The 19,599-nt window shown below is 45.3% G+C and overlaps 1 protein-coding gene across 1 annotated transcript in view; it reads right to left on the bottom strand.

Moving 5' to 3' along the window:
* Nucleotides 1–19,599, bottom strand: part of LOC146809199 (uncharacterized) — a 67,926-nt gene that overhangs the window by 45,835 nt on the left and 2,492 nt on the right. Inside the window, exons 2-3 of the mRNA XM_085614842.1 lie at nucleotides 8,614–8,779; nucleotides 7,596–7,643 (exon numbers count right to left, since the gene is read on the bottom strand). Coding sequence (XP_085470968.1) covers nucleotides 7,596–7,643; nucleotides 8,614–8,779 — 214 coding nt within the window. The remainder of the gene's footprint in view (nucleotides 1–7,595; nucleotides 7,644–8,613; nucleotides 8,780–19,599) is intronic.

Below are 19,599 nucleotides of genomic sequence, written 5' to 3'. Positions count from 1 at the left end.
AGTGGATGTGTGTGTAAACCTAAGAATCAGTGAGTGTGTATGTAGTTATTGCTGTTGGAGTGTCTATGGTTTTGAGAATGGAATTCTGTAATTTAGAGTGGGTGTATCAAAGGTTATATTAGGGTGTGAGAAGATGCATCAAATTATCACATGTATGATGTCATCAGTGATGTCATTTGAGATGTCATCAGTGATATCACTGACCATGTCATGAGTGATGTAACATGTGACGTCATCAGCAGTGTATTGCGGGGGCGCGAGTTATAGTTAGCTGAACTAATTATAACGGGGGAATTTCTATGGTTTTATACAAGTGAGAGAGCAGGTTTCCTGCTCTCTCTTCCAAAATCATAACCACAGTTTGCTATGACAGGGTGGGAGCCGCGAGGATCCTGCCCTGCCATAGCAAACTGCAGTGTCCCGGGGTTGGGCACCCTGGGACACTGCAGGAGCTGGCCCTGGGGGTTGGCAGTCCCCAGTGCCATCACAGGCTCCAGGAGGTTGTCGTTGCACTATTTGATTCTGTTGCCACTGACGTTGTTGCAGGACAAGGCGCATATCCCCTTTTTAGGAAACCTCGAGGAAGAGGGAGAGGGAAACCGTGGCAGCAAAGAAAACGCGACGGTCAAAACGAAGGGAACGGATAAGCAAGCACTTCATCCGAAAGGATTGGTACGAAAACCCGAAGTATGAGACAAAGGAAGGATCAATGAAGAATGAACTTCAGGTAGTAAATCTCTCACAACAGGAACTATCCTCCGCAGAAATCTCACTACTAAAACGGGGTATTATTTATTGCCCCATACAAAAAATGGACTTAGCGCAAACAAGGATAGATCTTTATCTATCCATCCGGAAAATAAAACTGGCAAAATTCTTCATTGAAAATCAAAATAGACCTAAGCTAATAAAAAGCATTGCCGAAACCAACATCAAAACTCCTGGCAAAGGAGTCAAAAGATTTCTTGACATTACTCAACCTAAACGCAGAAGAAGGAGAAGAAATCTCCTTGAAGACAGCATGCCCACAATTAGGGGCTGGTTTGAGTGAAAAAAGACCAAAATCCAAGTTTTATCCACAAATAGCGCCAGGAAATAAAATTGACATTTTCCAGGAAGCTATTATACATGATCTCTACAAAATGAAAAAATCAAAACATAAAGACAATCTGAACAAAACGGAAAGAGAGGCCCTCGAAAAATTGGCCAATGATTATGAATTTGAAATCAAAATGGCAGACAAAGGGGGAAACGTGGTGTTAAGGGATCGAACTCTATACACCACGGAAGCACACCGTCAATTAAATGATTGTAACTATTATGAAAAATTACAAACGAATCCCACAACATCAATTAAACAAAAAATCGACAAAAAAATCAAGATATGGGTATCAAACAGTTTAATTGATGAAGATGAAAGCAAATACTTATCAGTGGACTTTCCAATTTCAGCAACAATGTATTTCCTCCCAAAGCTCCACAAAAATCAAAAAGAACCACCAGGGAGACCAATTTTGTCAGCAAAAGGCTCCCTTCTGGTAACAATGGCTAATTTCATTGATCATGATTAATCTGTGCTTAACCAACAATGTCTTTTTATTTGGGGATGAGCTATATTGTCAACAAAACGGAGCAGCTATGGGATTTTCCTTCAGCCCCAGTTACGCTTGTTTGGTAATGGGGTGGTGGGAGAAAGAGATAGCATAGAACATCAAGCATGAAAAGCATACAAAACGGCTAGTTAGCTGGACACGATTCATAGATGATTTGTTCATCATTTGGAATGGAAATGAGGCAGATTTCCAGGAATATTATGAAATTTTGAACACAAGCATACCCAATCTAAAATTCACGTATAAATCAAGTAATGAAAGAGTAGTTTTCCTGGACACAGAAATTTATGTAAAAACCAACTGCTTGGAAACTACATTACATCGAAAAAGTATGGCAACTAATGCGACTTTGGAGGCAACAAGTTTTCACCAGCCATCCCTTATCTCCAGTATACCATACGGGGAGTTCCTCCGCCTGCGGCGAATCTGCAGTGAGGAGGAGGAATGGAAAAAGCACAGTGCAAGAACAATAAAAAGATTCAAGGATGGAAAATACAGCAAAAACATAATAAATAAATGTTGGAATAGAGCAAATGAAAAAACAAGAGAAGAATGCCTGGCACTAAGAAATGTTGATGAACCAACTAACGGGGAACCCATAAGACTCATTATGGACTTCAGTCAAGAGTCCAAACAAATAGCCGAAATAATAAAAAATAATTGGAAAATCCTCCGTATGGATGGAACTATCAGCAAAAAAATTGGTCCCCATCTAATAATAACATACCAGAGAGCCAGGAACTTGAAAGACCTTCTAGTGCACAGCCATTTTAAAGCGAAAAAACAAAAGGAAACATGGCTCAACACAAAGGGTTTTATTAAATGCCACAAATGTAAAGTATGTGAAATTGCGAAACCAGTAACAGAAGTCACAATAGCAAACAATAAAATCTGGCAAATCAGAGACCTGTTAACATGAAAAAGCCAATATACGGCATACGTAATTGAGTGCCCCTGTATGCTTAAGTACATAGGCAGTACCATCTGTGACTTAAAAAAACGCATACTGGAACACGTACGTGCCACGAAAAACAAAGACAGGAACAACGCTGTGGCAAAAAACATGGAGACATACCATAATGCAAATTGAAAAGCTTTGAAGTTTTATGGAATTGAGACCGTACTGGCCAATGAACGAGGAGGCAACAGTGAGAAGACTTTGTGACAAAAGGAGTCTCGGCATATCTTACATTTCAGCACCATGACACCTTTTGGTTTGAACCAGTCAGAGGAACTTTACATACACCTGTAAAAACTGTCTGCTACCCTAAAGTAATGCAATCAGGAAAGATGTTTTCTATTAACTATGCTTTTAATTATTTGTACACAAAGTCCAAGTTATAGCATGCCAAATTTGGGGATCACCCACCGGAGGGTAGACAGTGAGTAAAGTGCAGGAGAGTACGAAAGCACAGGCAGTGCGATCTTTCCACAAATGCCCACTGGAGGGCTTTTGAAAAATGACAAAATAACCTATACCTATTAAAAAACACATATGATTCTCTTGGCAGCCACTGCTCTTAAAGTACCAGGGGTACATGAAATAGAGCGGGACAGGATAACATGAAAAATAAATGTCAGCACACACACAGTTTGTTGTTAAATATACAACTAAGCATAGTTTAGGAATGATAATGAACATAATATATATTACTGAATGCATTAGCTGTAAATAAAAATGTAGATATACTAACTGTCAAAAAAACAGGACTACAGCTCACAAGAAGCATTGGGTAAATTCTGGTAGAAAGCAGGAAATTATGTCACAGCTTTTCCTGTAAAGGGTTTCTTTTAAAAATGTGATTTATCATGTGACAAACCAACCGTGATGAAGGTATATGGATATACCGAAACGTGTGGGTTTATCTGTGTTTTTTTGTGGCTGAAAAATGAAAAAGATTTAAGAATAAATCAAGACTTTTTGAAAAGAAGACTGCTGGAGTGCGACCAATTACTTCCTCTGAGGTTTTGATTTTTTTGAATTGCGGTTTGGTTCAACCGCACTGGTAACGCACCTCCCAGAGCGCCTGGGAACCCGGGAGAAGTGAACCCGCTGTGACATATATATATATATAAATTCACCAGTTATAGTTACCTAGGCTAACTATAACTTACACCCTCACAATGCACTGCTTATGACCTCACATATTACGTCACTCAAGGCATGTTCAATGACATCACTTATGACATCCCAAATGACATTTCCAATAACATCGTCTGCAGAACCCACACGTACCCACATAGAACCTCTCATATACCTACTCACATACCCACATACCCATTCACATATCCATTCACAGACCCTTACAACTACTGACACACAAGTTCACTCACTCATCTAGCCACTTACATAGCCACAACGTCACCCACACAGTCACTCACACAACCACTCACAGACCCATACAGCTACTCACAGACCCACAAAACTACTCACACACCCACTTTCAGACATTTATAGCCACTCACATACTCACTCATATACCCATACAACCACTCACATACCCATTCATATACCCACACAGCTACCCATATAACTGCTCACTCACAGATACAGCCACTTTCCTTACATATCCATTCACACAATACATCAATCAATCAATCAATCAATCATGGAATTTATAGAGCGCGCTACTCACCCGTGAGAGTCTCAAGGCGCTAGGGGAAGGGGTGCTGCTACTGCTGGAAGAGCCAGGTCTTGAGGTGCTTCCTGAAGCTGTGGTGGTCCTGGGTTAGTGGAAGGTGAGTGGGGAGGGAGTTCCAGGTCTTTGCTGCGAGGTAGGAGAAGGATCTTCCTCCTGTGGTGGCTCAGCGGATCCGTGGGACGATGGCGAGGGCGAGGTTGGTGGACCGTAGCTGGCGGGTGGGGGTGTAGAACGTGAGTCGTTTGTTGAGGTATTCAGGGCCCATGTTGTGGAGTGCTTTGTGTGCGTGCGTGAGCAGTCTGAACGTGATCCTTTTGCTGACGGGGAGCCAGAGGAGGTTTCTCAGGTGTGTAGAGATGTGGTTGCGGCGGGGAATGTTGAGGATGGGTCGTGCGGAGGCGTTTTTTATGTGCTGGAGACGGTTCTGGAGTTTGGCGGTTGTTCCAGCATAGAGGGCATTCCCGGAGTCCAGTCGGCTAGTAACGAGGGCCTGGGTGACTGTTTTTCTGGTTTCGGTGCGGATCCAAAGGAAGATCTTCCGGTGCATGCGAAGGGTGTTGAATCATGGGGATGAGACGGCGTTGACTTGTTTGGTCATTGTGAGCGAGGAGTCTAGGATGAAGCCCAGGTTGCGTGCGTGGTCCGTGGTTGTCACCAGGAGTTGTCCCAACATTTGTTCACAAGTTCACTTACTCATCTGTACAGCCCCTGACAAAAATACGTACTATACAAAACAGCCACTCACACACCTAGTCACATACTTATACACCCTTCAAATAGCCACACGCTTACCCATACATCCACTTACATACCCTGTCACTCAGCCATAGAGTCTTTCACACAGTCACTCAGTCACCTATACAGCCACTCACACACATACATGTTTATCCACAGAGCCACTCACACAGTCATCCCCATCACTAGTACAGCCACTCACAAGCACTCGCCCACCCATACAGCCTCTTACACAGTGACTGACACACATGTACAGATACTCACACATCTACTCACTCACCCATACAGCCACTCTGACACCCACATTCACACTGAAACAGACAGTCACAGTGCCTTTCAGATGACATATATTATAAACAGTATCACTCAGAAGAACAAAAAGTATGGTACTTTATCTTATGCAGTATCTTGGTATGTATTGTTAACTCTCAGAAACGTTCATGACATCACTGATGATACCACTAATGACATTTCAACCAACATCACAGATGACATCACTGATGACATCATCTAGTGAGTGTATGTGTTTTTAAGAATTTATGTGTGTTAAACATATATACTAATTTACTACAAAATTTAAATTAGTATACTAGATGCACTACTACTAAGTGATACTACTTCTCACATATATTATGTGAGTGGGTGTGTGCCCGTATGTATCCTTATTTGTATTGGTGTATGAGTCACTATATGGGTGTATAAGTGGGTGTGTGAGTAGATGTGTGGGTGTGTGAGATGCTTTGTGAGTGACTACATTGGTGAGTAGGGGATGCGTCAGTAGCTGTATGGGTGAGTGAGCAGCCTTGTGAGTGGTTCTATGGGTGGATAACTGGGTTTTTAGTGACTGTAAGGGTGAGTGAGTGGGTGTCTGAATGGCTATATGAGTGGGTGACTGTGTATGTAAGTGGCTGTATGGGTGAGTGGCTGTTTGAGCAGGTGTTTAGTCAAGTGAGTTAGTGTGTGAGTGATTATTAAAGAATAAGTGGTGTCCATGTGAATAGCTTTACAGGTGAGTAGGCATTTGTAAGAGTTCTTGTATGGTTGTGTAAGTTGTTATGTTAGTGATTGTATGCGTATGTGAGTGAGTGGGTGAGTGTTTGTGTGGGTGGGTGAGTGGTTGTGCTCCGGGCAATATGGGTGAGTGTGTGGGTATGTGAGTGACTGATTGCATCAATAGATGTATGGATGAGTAAATGGTTATGTGAGTGGCTGTACCAATGAGTGAGTGGTTGTGAGAGGAGCTCTATAGATGAGTGAGTAGTTGTGTGACTCCTTTAATTAGTGTGTGAATGAGTATGTTGGCTTTGTGGGTGTGTGAGTGGAGCCATGAGAAGTTGTATGATGGTATAAGCGGGTGTGTGAGCGATTTTCTGTATGATGTTGTGAGTGATATAATTTGAGATATCATATTCCAATTGAAACTCAGGTTAGATGTCCTTCACATCTAACATGGCCTTCAATTGGAATTCCATAGAGCATATTATCAAGCCCATTATCGCCTTTTTAGCGGCAGTTTTCTGCCGCTAAAGCGGCGATAATTTTATCGCCTGGCTTGATAATATGCCCCATAGTCTGGTTTCAAAACGTTCCATTTATCTCCCAGGGCAGATGCTGCAGCCTTTAATCCTTAGATTGAAGTATTTGTTAGACATGGCGTGTGTCTGATTCTGAATTTGTGAGGTGTTAAAGGTTTATTTTGTTTTAGGCTGTTTGACCTGTTTGATGGTCTATTAATGTATGCACAATGCAATGTCCAGATGAGACTTTCTCAAGGACCTGCTATTGTCATCCTTTCCACACTCCCATTGCCCCAGTAGTTAAGTGTCACCTCGTATTGTTTCCACGACTCAAGTCCTGTAATATGGCGCGGTGAAACGTTTCCTGGTTTCACTGTGAATGATGCATCAGCTTTGCCTTGCGGACTGTGGGGCATATTATCAAGACAGGCGATAATATTATCGCCGCTTTAGCGGCAGAAAACTGATAATATGCTCTGGAATTCCAATTGAAGCTGATGTTAGATGTGAAGGACATCTAACCTGAGCTTCAATTGGAATTCCATAGAGCATATTATCAAGCCCATTATCGCCGTTTTAGCGGTAGTTTTCTGCCGCTAATGTGGCGATAATGTTAATGCCTGTCTTGATAATATGCCCCTGTGTTTGCCATTAATTGATAGTTGTAATATTTAATAAATGAGAGATCTCTTAAGATTTTTATTTTTAAAAAGCAAGAACAAATTGGGATGTTTGGTTTCCAGCAATAGAAAATACTGTGTCAACATGGACTGCTAAGGATAAGAGAAATATACAGATTCCTCTGAAAGCACACAATGCAAATTACCACCCGTTAGACTATTACACACGGACACAGAGGCAGAAGTATCACGGTTGACAGCAAGTGCTGAGAGCAATCACATGCTCTGTTTATAAATTATCTGTTTAAATATATGTGATTCTATATTTTGCTGTCCTGATTGACATTAGTTCATAAAGTTAAAAAACAGTTGTTCAAAACTGAATAAACCATTGAATTGAAGACAGTGAAGCTACTCTGCTAAGCAGTCAAACTTATAAAAAAGCATAGATTGGTGGATACAACTCACCTCCGCTGTTTCGCTCTGAGAAGTACTACTGCCTGAAACCTGTTGCTGCTAGGAGGAGTGTCAAGGTTATATAGCCAATGATGTTTCTAAGGCATTGTCATAGTAAATATAGCGTGATGTGCCTATGCCAATAGCAGCACTGCCAAAGATTATGTAAGCAGAAACATCCTACGCACACGTCATGTCTCATGATAAGCAAGAACACCTGCAAGGATACATACAAGGATGCATACATCATAAGTCTCGTGGTTAGTGTGAGAAAATGCCCTTCTTCACTGACCACTCCCATTTTTGTGAACTGATGCATCTGCTATTTTATTTATATTTATCTGCCTCAATGCATGTGCTCGGACCACTAAAACAGGTCAAAATTGCCTAAAGCCATAACTGGCATATTTAACTTTCCTATAAGCCCAGGATGTATAGTGCCTAAAGTACACCCATGACATGGACATTTAAAAATATCACCTATTGACTAATGTGACTAATGTGCCACCCATTCACTTGTGTAACAGCACAAACATGACTCAAGTCCTACCATAGAAGCCTGTCTGCTGCAAGTTTAAAACTGCAAACCCATTCAAAATGACCCCTTTTGAGGGGCGAAAACCTCTCTTTTAGATATATGAAATTCACCCATAAGTAGGCATTGTAGCACAAATGTAGGGTGAATGGAATTGAAAGGTTTGACATGTAGACATTTAAAATTAACATGTCCTTACAGTGACTGGTCCCCAAATGCTATTTACACCTTAAAAACGCTGGTTGGTCATTAGAGAAACACTTGAAGCAATATGACATTAATTCTGCTATCTCAGACTAGGGGCTCGCTAGAAAAATAAATCAAAGACTGTGTTAAATATCTATTAAAAAATTAAACTCAATAAATATTAAAGGAACGGGAATTTTAGAAAATTGCATTTTCTCAGCCTGAAGCACCTGGAGGCTAATTTGCATTAGATGTTGTCTTTCAGGGAGAATATGATGAGAGGGGTCACTTTTCAGGGGCATGCCTGACCTTAGGAGCATGATCAGCACAGTAGCAGCACTGAAAGGCAAGGGATGGAGCTAAGCAAAGGAGCCTGCGTTGTGCGGGGATCTTGTAGTGTGGGCTTGTGACCAGTGTCCAAGTCAGGCAGTTTGTGCCACAGTAGCCCATCTCCCTCTTCTCCATGTCCCGGGAGCTGCAATAAGAGAGACCACAGAGCTTAGCGGAGTGTGAAGGAGCCCCTGCCCTGAGGCGGCCTCATGGAGCCATGCCTCCTGCTGGGGATCTGAGGACTGCTGTTACACGCTGGTGGTGAGTCTGGAGTATGGCCCATGGAATGGGGTTGTGCTATGATGTTACACAGTAAAAGTGAAATGTTTAGCCATGCCTCCTTCTGCACTTGGGTAGCTTAGGACTGCTGATGCATGCTTGCAGTGCATCAGGAGTACCGCCCATGGAATGGTCTCATGCAAGCCTATGATGTTAAGCAGTAAAAGTGAAATGTGGAGCTGTGCCTTCTGCTGCTGTTGCTAGGAAGCACGGCTGCTGCTGCATGCTGGCCGAGAATCCGAGGTACAGCCCGTAGAGTAGGGATGTACTATGATGTTACACGGTAAAAGGAAAACATTATCTGTTAAAATATACAAGTGCAATTCAACTTGCTGTGCTAGTTTTGCAAATATGCAGTTTGTGACATATACGCTACTGCCAATTTCAACACCCTGAAACCAAACTGTTAGCACCCTCCACCACCACCCTTAATTCATGTGTGCTTACTGTGGATTGGGGTCCCTTCTACGAGTCACTGGGTGACCCTCTACACACAGTGCGCCTTTTCCATTCAGTCTCTTGGTGCCTGTGGCACAGTGACAGTAGGTAACTCATGAAGTTGCAGTAATCTGGTTGTAAAAGAAGTGTGATGCTCTGCTTTTGCCTCCCTTATGCAGTGAAGTCTGAGTATTGCCATCTCTTCCAGTAATTGGAGCAGTCTATGACCCCTTATTTCATGGATTGAAATACAATCAGCCTTCCCTCCTTTTGGAGTAGTAACCTTCACGGGCTCCAACATCTGTTGTGAACCACATCAGAGTGACTCCCCCTCCATCCACTAATAGCCGAGGGCTGCTGCCTCCCAGCACCAGTGCCAGCCCCCTGCCCTTGGAGGGATCTCCTGCAACAGCTCTTAAACCACTGGCAACTTTTAATGGCTGCAAAGTCACAGTACCGTTTGACGTTGTTGTGGGTGTGACTAGATTGTTTTCACTGTTTTTAAGAAACTTGACTAAGATCATTTTTTTTTTTTGATAATCAAGTTTATTGGATTTGAAGCACATCAAACAATACAGTGGTAGCAAAATCAAGCACATTAAGACAAGTGTTTACAGCCACACTAGTGGAGACAGAGCTGCATAAGACATACTGCAGGCTATAATAATGTCCGTAGATGGCAAGGAGCCTACACACCCGCAACCCCTTTAGGGGATTTGAATGAACCATTTGCCCCACACCGTCTTGAAACGTTCAGGACAACCCCGGGCTTCAAAGAGGGATTACTCCTGTTCCTACACCAGTCAACCCCTCATTTCCATTTCCTTACGCTAGGAGGCTTGGCTTGAGACCAGAGTGCCGTAATGTCTCACTTTGCCACCGCAACCGCCGTGCCGAGGAAGCGTTTGTTGGCTCGGGAACCATCAAGGCCATTGAACACCCCCAGGAGAAAGCGCACTGGCTTGTGTGGGACCGTCCACCAAAGGGACAATGTGAGTTCCAGCTCCACCCCCGCCCAGAAGGCCGCCAGGGCCGGACACCGCCAAACCATGTGGTAGAAGTCTGCAGGAGCGTGATCGCAGCACGCGCAGTTCGATGAGGACCGCAGTCGGGCGCTGTAAAGATGCGCAGGGGTGAGGTAAGCCACATGCAAATAATAAAGTTGAACTAACCTCAGCTTGGAGGAGACTGTCAGTGTTTTGGGGGCCATGAGGGCATCCCTCCAATCTGCATCTTCCATGGGGCCCAGCCACCCTTCCCAGGAGGCCACGCAGCGAGTCTAGGGATGCGAGGCCATTATTCACCAAAGAGACGTAGATCCGCGTCACCCCCCCACCCAAATTCCCCATCATCTCCTGGGCTTCAAGAGGACTAAATTCCAGGAAGGAGGTGGGAGATAGAATGTGGACGCGGAGTGCATGTCTAAGTTGCAAGTATTTGTAAGATTGAGAGGGATGGAGGGAGTAGCGCTGCTGCAGGTCCGCAAAGGTTCTGATGTGGTCCCCCATGCAGACATCCCCAAGAAGCGAGATCCTGATGACGTCCCAGCGTTGGAAATCTGAAAGGGACGAGGCCTCACGCAGCCACTCACCACACCACAGAGGCATCTGTCTAGTGAGTTTCCGGTCCCACTTCATGTGGCGCAGTGCCTTGCGCCAAACCAAGAAAACTGTCCTGGTGGCTAGGGGGAGATCCATATAAATAAGCCGTGAGTTGCGGGAAGTCCATTGAGTGGAGTTCCACCTGGTACGCTGGGTCAGACCAGCCACCCGCAAACCAATCGTGGACCACGATGAGTCTCGTAGCTAGATATTAAAGGTGGAGGTTGGTGACTCCCATGCTCCCTTCATAGCGAGGTATGCGACAAAAGCGCCTGGGACATCCGCGGTCTCCCGCCTCCCCAGAGAAACCGGGTGAAAATACCATCAATTTTATGGAACCAGCTCCCCGAAAGATGAAGGGAGACATTTTGTAAGATATGCAAAAAACCTGCCAAGGGTGTTGAGATGGAGGGACTGCCACTTCCGAAGGTCCGCTCCTGTGTTGTTGACCAGGGGTGTAATATTGCGGGCCCATTCGAGTTCTGGGATTAGGGAGATCCACACACCCAGATATTTGAAGGACAGCCGACGCAGATGAATGTTCGTCTGCCAATCGAAGCAGTCCCATGATGGATGGAGAGGCACCAGGGTGGATTTCGCCAGATTAAGCCGTAGGCCCGAGACCCATTTAAAGGCAAGAGAGGACCGCCAGACATCGCGAGCTGGAGCTCTCAGGATCCGCCAGGTGAAAAAGGAGGACGTCGTCGACGTAAAGAGCGATCTTGTTGACCCGAAAAGGATCCAAGCCCACCCACGGATGCCAGCGTCTTGGCGTATAAGAGAGGCCAAGGGCTCCATTGCCAGCTCGTACAAGAGCAGCGAGAGTGGGCAACCCTGGCGAGTGCCCCTCCAGATGGGGAATTTCTCCAAGAGCACCCCATTGATTAAGACCCTCGCCGAAGGACTGGAGTAGAGAACACGGATGAGGCGCCGGAACGGAAGGCCGAACCCCATCAGTTCAAAAACATCCTCCAAATAACCCCAAGCAACCCTGTCAAACACTTTCTCAAAATCGATGAGAAGCAGGGCCAGGTACGGGGGAGGTGGTGGCGGCGCACAAGGGCGAGATGGAGTGCCGAGTGCCTCAGGCGGGCATAAAACCGCTCTGGTCCAGGTGAACTAAGATGTGTAAGTGAGGGCGGATCCACTGGGCCAGTACAGTAGCAAAGATTTTCACCTCAGTGTTGATGAGGAAAATAGGGCGGTAGTCCGCACAGGCAGGGAGGGCGACTGTGTCTTTGGGAGGACCACAATGGTGGCCACATCCGTTTCAGGAGGAAAAACTCTGTGTCCATCACGTGTTGGAAGAGGGCCACCAGGTGCGGGACCAGTAGTTTGCAGTAGGTTGCATAGTATTCTCCGGGTATCCATCCGGCCCAGGCTTCCTGCCCGAGTTGATGAGTGAAATGGTCCCTTGTATCTCCTCCGAGGAAAGGGGGAGATCTAGGGTCTCGGAAACGTCCTAGGGGAGATGGGGCAGTTGGGTCCTGGTCTCCAACAGCACCGCAGCCAAAGAGACCGTGGAAGGCCTGGCGATGTACAGATTGGCATAGTACCCTGCAAAGGCTTGGGCAATGGCCTGCGAGGTGGAGTGGTGACATCCGGTTGCGCCGCAAACTTCCGGGATGACGCAGTCCGCCTTGGGGTACGAGATTAAGTTTTGGAGCAATTTGCCGTTTTTATCACCGCAGCCGTACACGTGAGCCACCGAGGAACGCCAAAGCATTTTAGCAGAGTCCCAGGAAACCTGACAAATCTCCTCGCGGAGGAAAGCAAGTTGCCGGGTGGAGTCAGGATTGTAAGCAGTGGCCTGGGCCGCCTCCAACAGTGCAGCGCGGGCCTCCAGTTGTGCAAGGCGGGCGGCCTGGGCAGCACGCCATACATGAACCAAGTCTCTAGGCACTCCCCGCATAGCGGCCTTGACAGCCTCTCATAACATAGCCCGCGAGGCAACCGATCCCGTGTTGATCAGGAAGTATTGCCACAGCTCTCGTTCAAGGGATTTAATGAAGTCCCTGTACTGCAGGAACCAAGCGTTCATACGCCAGGTCGTCGGGACACCTTCGGGATGAGTCCAGAGTCAGAAGGAGACGGGGGAGTCATCTGAGATGCCCCGGGGTAGAATATCAGCCCCCGACACCAATTGGCAGTCGGTGGCCGGCAAAAGGAACAGGTCGATGTGGGAGTGGGTATGGTGGGCCGCCGCAGTGTGGGTGTATTGGACCCGGCTGGGATTCCACATCCTCCAAGCATCGCAGATCTAAGATAATTTTTAATCTCTTTTTAAAACTTGTTTTGCGTGAATGTTGAACTAAATATACTTTACCTGGAGCTGGGGAAATTGTGGAATTGAGCTGGGCTGGGGCTCTCACGAAGGGCAAACTGTACTGGTTATGCACGCTTTCATTGATTTTTTGCACATTGCTAGGCACCAACTTTTGCTGATGCACTTAGTGTTCTGCCTGGGCCTCTCTAAAAGAAAGAAGCTACATGGAGGCATGAAATGGATGCACTGCTGGCACGTCAAAGGTGTGCTAAACTTTATTGACAAAATCAGGTATAGTACACCACCAGTAAACTACGAGCTCCTCAAACCTCTGCAGCTGACTCATATCTCCATTCAATATACCTTGTCAATGTTTGTTGGTCAGTGACTATTGTGACTATTGCGGCTGGAATCTCCAGCTTGGCCTTAATCAGGTACATGTTACTTCAACACCTGCAGCAGCTTGTTTTTGGTCAACGGACACTCCTTGGAAGGACATAAATTGGATATATACCATCTCCTAATGGAATTGGTACCTGATGAGCTTTTCCATACCAAAACCAGGTTACATGAGGGCTCTGGACCCGATGTCATCCAAGCCTTACCCCTGGTTACTTCATCAATAAGTTAGATTGGTTGGGAAAAGGAGGTGGTTGCATAGGTATAATCAACAAGAAAACCCTAAAGGGCATGTTCTCATCTCTTCAGATTCAAAATTGTGAGAGTCTGCTTTTTGGATTCACTTTTACCTTTTCTGGAATGTTGTTTTATAAAGTGCTGGGCTCGCCTGCTCATTTTTTACAGGCTCTTCCCAAATTTGGTTGCGGGTCTAGTTATAAACAGGGCCAACATCACTTTGCTCAGTGATTTCAACATACATACTATTGACGCCAACCTCTAAGAACCTCTTACCAGATATTGTGTCTCTACAGCTGCTGCAACTAGTGGAGGGCCCCACTCTTGAGAGAGGCCACACCATTGACCTGGTTTTCAGTAATATGACTAATCTTCAGGTGCAGAGCCCTTCACCCTTAACTTGTTTGAGATCAGTTTCTGCTTCATATTACTCTATCTGTCCCTTCCTCTCCTCCCCCCCTTGTTACAGGCCAGACTTCTGGAAGAACACTGGTCTAAATAAAACTGGAGGCAACAAGACCAGATCAATCTTTACACTTGTAGTTTTATTGAGTGGATCACTTACTTGCTGGACATGGTCTAGCCTGCAAGATGGTATAGGAGTGTACAGCAAAGCAAAAAATCTCTTCAGTTTAATGCCCACTGACCTGCCTCAAAAAAGGATTGTAAGTGTCTGGAGAGAACCTGGAGAAAGTACTTTGACAAAGCCAGCAATCCTAAGTATAGGAGCACCATTAGGGTCAAATGATGCTGAAATAAAGGCCTCTCCTGAGTGGCTGTACCAATGAGTGAGTGGTTGTGAGAGGAGCTCTATAGATGAGTGAGTAGTTGTGTGACTCCTTTAATTAGTGTGTGAATGAGTATGTTGGCTTTGTGGGTGTGTGAGTGGAGCCATGAGAAGTTGTATGATGGTATAAGTGGGTGTGTGAGCAATTTTCTGTATGATGTTGTGAGTGATATAATTTGAGATATCATATTCCAATTGAAACTCAGGTTAGATGTCCTTCACATCTAACATGGCCTTCAATTGGAATTCCATAGAGCATATTATCAAGGCCATTATCGCCTTTTTAGCGGCAGTTTTCTGCCGCTAAAGCGGCGATAATTTTATCGCCTGGCTTGATAATATGCCCCATAGTCTGGTTTCAAAACGTTCCATTTATCTCCCAGGGCAGATGCTGCAGCCTTTAATCCTTAGATTGAAGTATTTGTTAGACATGGCGTGTGTCTGATTCTGAATTTGTGAGGTGTTAAAGGTTTATTTTGTTTTAGGCTGTTTGACCTGTTTGATGGTCTATTAATGTATGCACAATGCAATGTCCAAATGAGACTTTCTCAAGGACCTGCTATTGTCATCCTTTCCACACTCCCATTGCCCCAGTAGTTAAGTGTCACCTCGTATTGTTTTCACGACTCAAGTCCTGTAATATGGCGCGGTGAAACGTTTCCTGGTTTCACTGTGAATGATGCATCAGCTTTGCCTTGCGGACTGTGGGGCATATTATCAAGACAGGCGATAATATTATCGCCGCTTTAGCGGCAGAAAACTGATAATATGCTCTATGGAATTCCAATTGAAGCTGATGTTAGATGTGAAGGACATCTAACCTGAGCTTCAATTGGAATTCTATAGAGCATATTATCAAGCCCATTATCGCCGTTTTAGCGGTAGTTTTCTGCCGCTAATGTGGCGATAATGTTAATGCCTGTCTTGATAATATGCCCCTGTGTTTGCCATTAATTGATAGTTGTAATATTTAATAAATGAGAGATCTCTTAAGATTTTTATTTTTAAAAAGCAAGAACAAATTGGGATGTTTGGTTTCCAGCAATAGAAAATACTGTGTCAACATGGACTGCTAAGGATAAGAGAAATATACAGATTCCACTGAAAGCACACAATGCAAATTACCACCCGTTAGACTATTACACACGGACACAGAGGCAGAAGTATCACGGTTGACAGCAAGTGCTGAGAGCAATCACATGCTCTGTTTATAAATTATCTGTTTAAATATATGCGATTCTATATTTTGCTGTCCTGATTGACATTAGTTCATAAAGTTAAAAAACAGTTGTTCAAAACTGAATAAACCATCGAATTGAAGACAGTGAAGCTACTCTGCTAAGCAGTCAAACTTATAAAAAAGCATAGATTGGTGGATACAACTCACCTCCGCTGTTTCGCTCTGAGAAGTACTACTGCCTGAAACCTGTTGCTGCTAGGAGGAGTGTCAAGGTTATATAGCCAATGATGTTTCTAAGGAATTGTCATAGTAAATATAGCGTGATGTGCCTATGCCAATAGCAGCACTGCCAAAGATTATGTAAGCAGAAACATCCTACGCACACGTCATGTCTCATGATAAGCAAGAACACCTGCAAGGATACATACAAGGATGCATACATCATAAGTCTCGTGGTTAGTGTGAGAAAATGCCCTTCTTCACTGGCCACTCCCATTTTTGTGAACTGATGCATCTGCTATTTTATTTATATTTATCTGCCTCAATGCATGTGCTCGGACCACTAAAACAGGTCAAAATTGCCTAAAGCCATAACTGGCATATTTAACTTTCCTATAAGCCCAGGATGTATAGTGCCTAAAGTACACCCATGACATGGACATTTAAAAATATCACCTATTGACTAATGTGACTAATGTGCCACCCATTCACTTGTGTAACAGCACAAACATGACTCAAGTCCTACCATAGAAGCCTGTCTGCTGCAAGTTTAAAACTGCAAACCCATTCAAAATGACCCCTTTTGAGGGGCGAAAACCTCTCTTTTAGATATATGAAATTCACCCATAAGTAGGCATTGTAGCACAAATGTAGGGTGAATGGAATTGAAAGGTTTGACATGTAGACATTTAAAATTAACATGTCCTTACAGTGACTGGTCCCCAAATGCTATTTACACCTTAAAAACGCTGGTTGGTCATTAGAGAAACACTTGAAGCAATATGACATTAATTCTGCTATCTCAGACTAGGGGCTCGCTAGAAAAATAATTCAAAGACTGTGTTAAATATCTATTAAAAAATTAAACTCAATAAATATTAAAGGAACGGGAATTTTAGAAAATTGCATTTTCTCAGCCTGAAGCACCTGGAGGCTAATTTGCATTAGATGTTGTCTTTCAGGGAGAATATGATGAGAGGGGTCACTTTTCAGGGGCATGCCTGACCTTAGGAGCATGATCAGCACAGTAGCAGCACTGAAAGGCAAGGGATGGAGCTAAGCAAAGGAGCCTACGTTGTGCGGGGATCTTGTAGTGTGGGCTTGTGACCAGTGTCCAAGTCAGGCAGTTTGTGCCACAGTAGCCCATCTCCCTCTTCTCCATGTCCCGGGAGCTGCAATAAGAGAGGCCACAGAGCTTAGCGGAGTGTGAAGGAGCCCCTGCCCTGAGGCGGCCTCATGGAGCCATGCCTCCTGCTGGGGATCTGAGGACTGCTGTTACACGCTGGTGGTGAGTCTGGAGTATGGCCCATGGAATGGGGTTGTGCTATGATGTTACACAGTAAAAGTGAAATGTTTAGCCATGCCTCCTTCTGCACTTGGGTAGCTTAGGACTGCTGATGCATGCTTGCAGTGCATCAGGAGTACCGCCCATGGAATGGTCTCATGCAAGCCTATGATGTTGAGCAGTAAAAGTGAAATGTGGAGCTGTGCCTTCTGCTGCTGTTGCTAGGAAGCACGGCTGCTGCTGCATGCTGGCCGAGAATCAGAGGTACAGCCCGTAGGGTAGGGATGTACTATGATGTTACACGGTAAAAGGAAAACATTATCTGTTAAAATATACAAGTGCAATTCAACTTGCTGTGCTAGTTTTGCAAATATGCAGTTTGTGACATATACGCTACTGCCAATTTCAACACCCTGAAACCGAACTGTTAGCACCCTCCACCACCACCCTTAATTCATGTGTGCTTACTGTGGATTGGGGTCCCTTCTACGAGTCACTGGGTGACCCTCTACACACAGTGCGCCTTTTCCATTCAGTCTCTTGGTGCCTGTGACACAGTGACAGTAGGTAACTCATGAAGTTGCAGTAATCTGGTTGTAAAAGAAGTGTGATGCTCTGCTTTTGCCTCCCTTATGCAGTGAAGTCTGAGTATTGCCATCTCTTCCAGTAATTGGAGCAGTCTATGACCCCTTATTTCATGGATTGAAATACAATCAGCCTTCCCTCCTTTTGGAGTAGTAACCTTCACGGGCTCCAACATCTGTTGTGAACCACATCAGAGTGACTCCCCCTCCATCCACTAATAGCCGAGGGCTGCTGCCTCCCAGCACCAGTGCCAGCCCCCTGCCCTTGGAGGGATCTCCTGCAACAGCTCTTAAACCACTGGCAACTTTTAATGGCTGCAAAGTCACAGTACCGTTTGAGGTTGTTGTGGGTGTGACTAGATTGTTTTCACTGTTTTTAAGAAACTTGACTAAGATCATTTTTTTTTTTTTGATAATCAAGTTTATTGGATTTGAAGCACATCAAACAATACAGTGGTAGCAAAATCAAGCACATTATGACAAGTGTTTACAGCCACACTAGTGGAGACAGAGCTGCATAAGACATACTGCAGGCTATAATAATGTCCGTAGATGGCAAGGAGCCTACACACCCGCAACCCCTTTAGGGGATTTGAATGAACCATTTGCCCCACACCGTCTTGAAACGTTCAGGACAACCCCGGGCTTCAAAGAGGGATTACTCCTGTTCCTACACCAGTCAACCCCTCATTTCCATTTCCTTACGCTAGGAGGCTTGGCTTGAGACCAGAGTGCCGTAATGTCTCACTTTGCCACCGCCACCGCCGTGCCGAGGAAGCGTTTGTTGGCTCGGGAACCATCAAGGCCATTGAACACCCCCAGGAGAAAGCGCACTGGCTTGTGTGGGACCGTCCACCAAAGGGACAATGTGAGTTCCAGCTCCACCCCCGCCCAGAAGGCCGCCAGGGCCGGACACCGCCAAACCATGTGGTAGAAGTCTGCAGGAGCGTGATCGCAGCACGCGCAGTTCGATGAGGACCGCAGTCGGGCGCTGTAAAGATGCGCAGGGGTGAGGTAAGCCACATGCAAATAATAAAGTTGAACTAACCTCAGCTTGGAGGAGACTGTCAGTGTTTTGGGGGCCATGAGGGCATCCCTCCAATCTGCATCTTCCATGGGGCCCAGCCACCCTTCCCAGGAGGGCACGCAGCGAGTCTAGGGATGCGAGGCCATTATTCACCAAAGAGACGTAGATCCGCGTCACCCCCCCACCCAAATTCCCCATCATCTCCTGGGCTTCAAGAGGACTAAATTCCAGGAAGGAGGTGGGAGATAGAATGTGGACGCGGAGTGCATGTCTAAGTTGCAAGTATTTGTAAGATTGAGAGGGATGGAGGGAGTAGCGCTGCTGCAGGTCCGCAAAGGTTCTGATATGGTCCCCCATGCAGACATCCCCAAGAAGCGAGATCCTGATGACGTCCCAGCGTTGGAAATCTGAAAGGGACAAGGCCTCACGCAGCCACTCACCACACCACAGAGGCATCTGTCTAGTGAGTTTCCGGTCCCACTTCATGTGGCGCAGTGCCTTGCGCCAAACCAAGAAAACTGTCCTGGTGGCTAGGGGAAGATCCATATAAATAAGCCGTGAGTTGCGGGAAGTCCATTGAGTGGAGTTCCACCTGGTACGCTGGGTCAGACCAGCCACCCGCAAACCAATCGTGGACCACGATGAGTCTCGTAGCTAGATATT

This window comes from Triturus cristatus, chromosome 7 (assembly GCF_964204655.1).
Source record: "Triturus cristatus chromosome 7, aTriCri1.1, whole genome shotgun sequence".
Lineage (NCBI taxonomy): Eukaryota > Metazoa > Chordata > Amphibia > Caudata > Salamandridae > Triturus > Triturus cristatus.
Note: the sequence above shows the minus strand (reverse complement) of the source record. Positions and strands in the feature narration are given on the sequence as shown.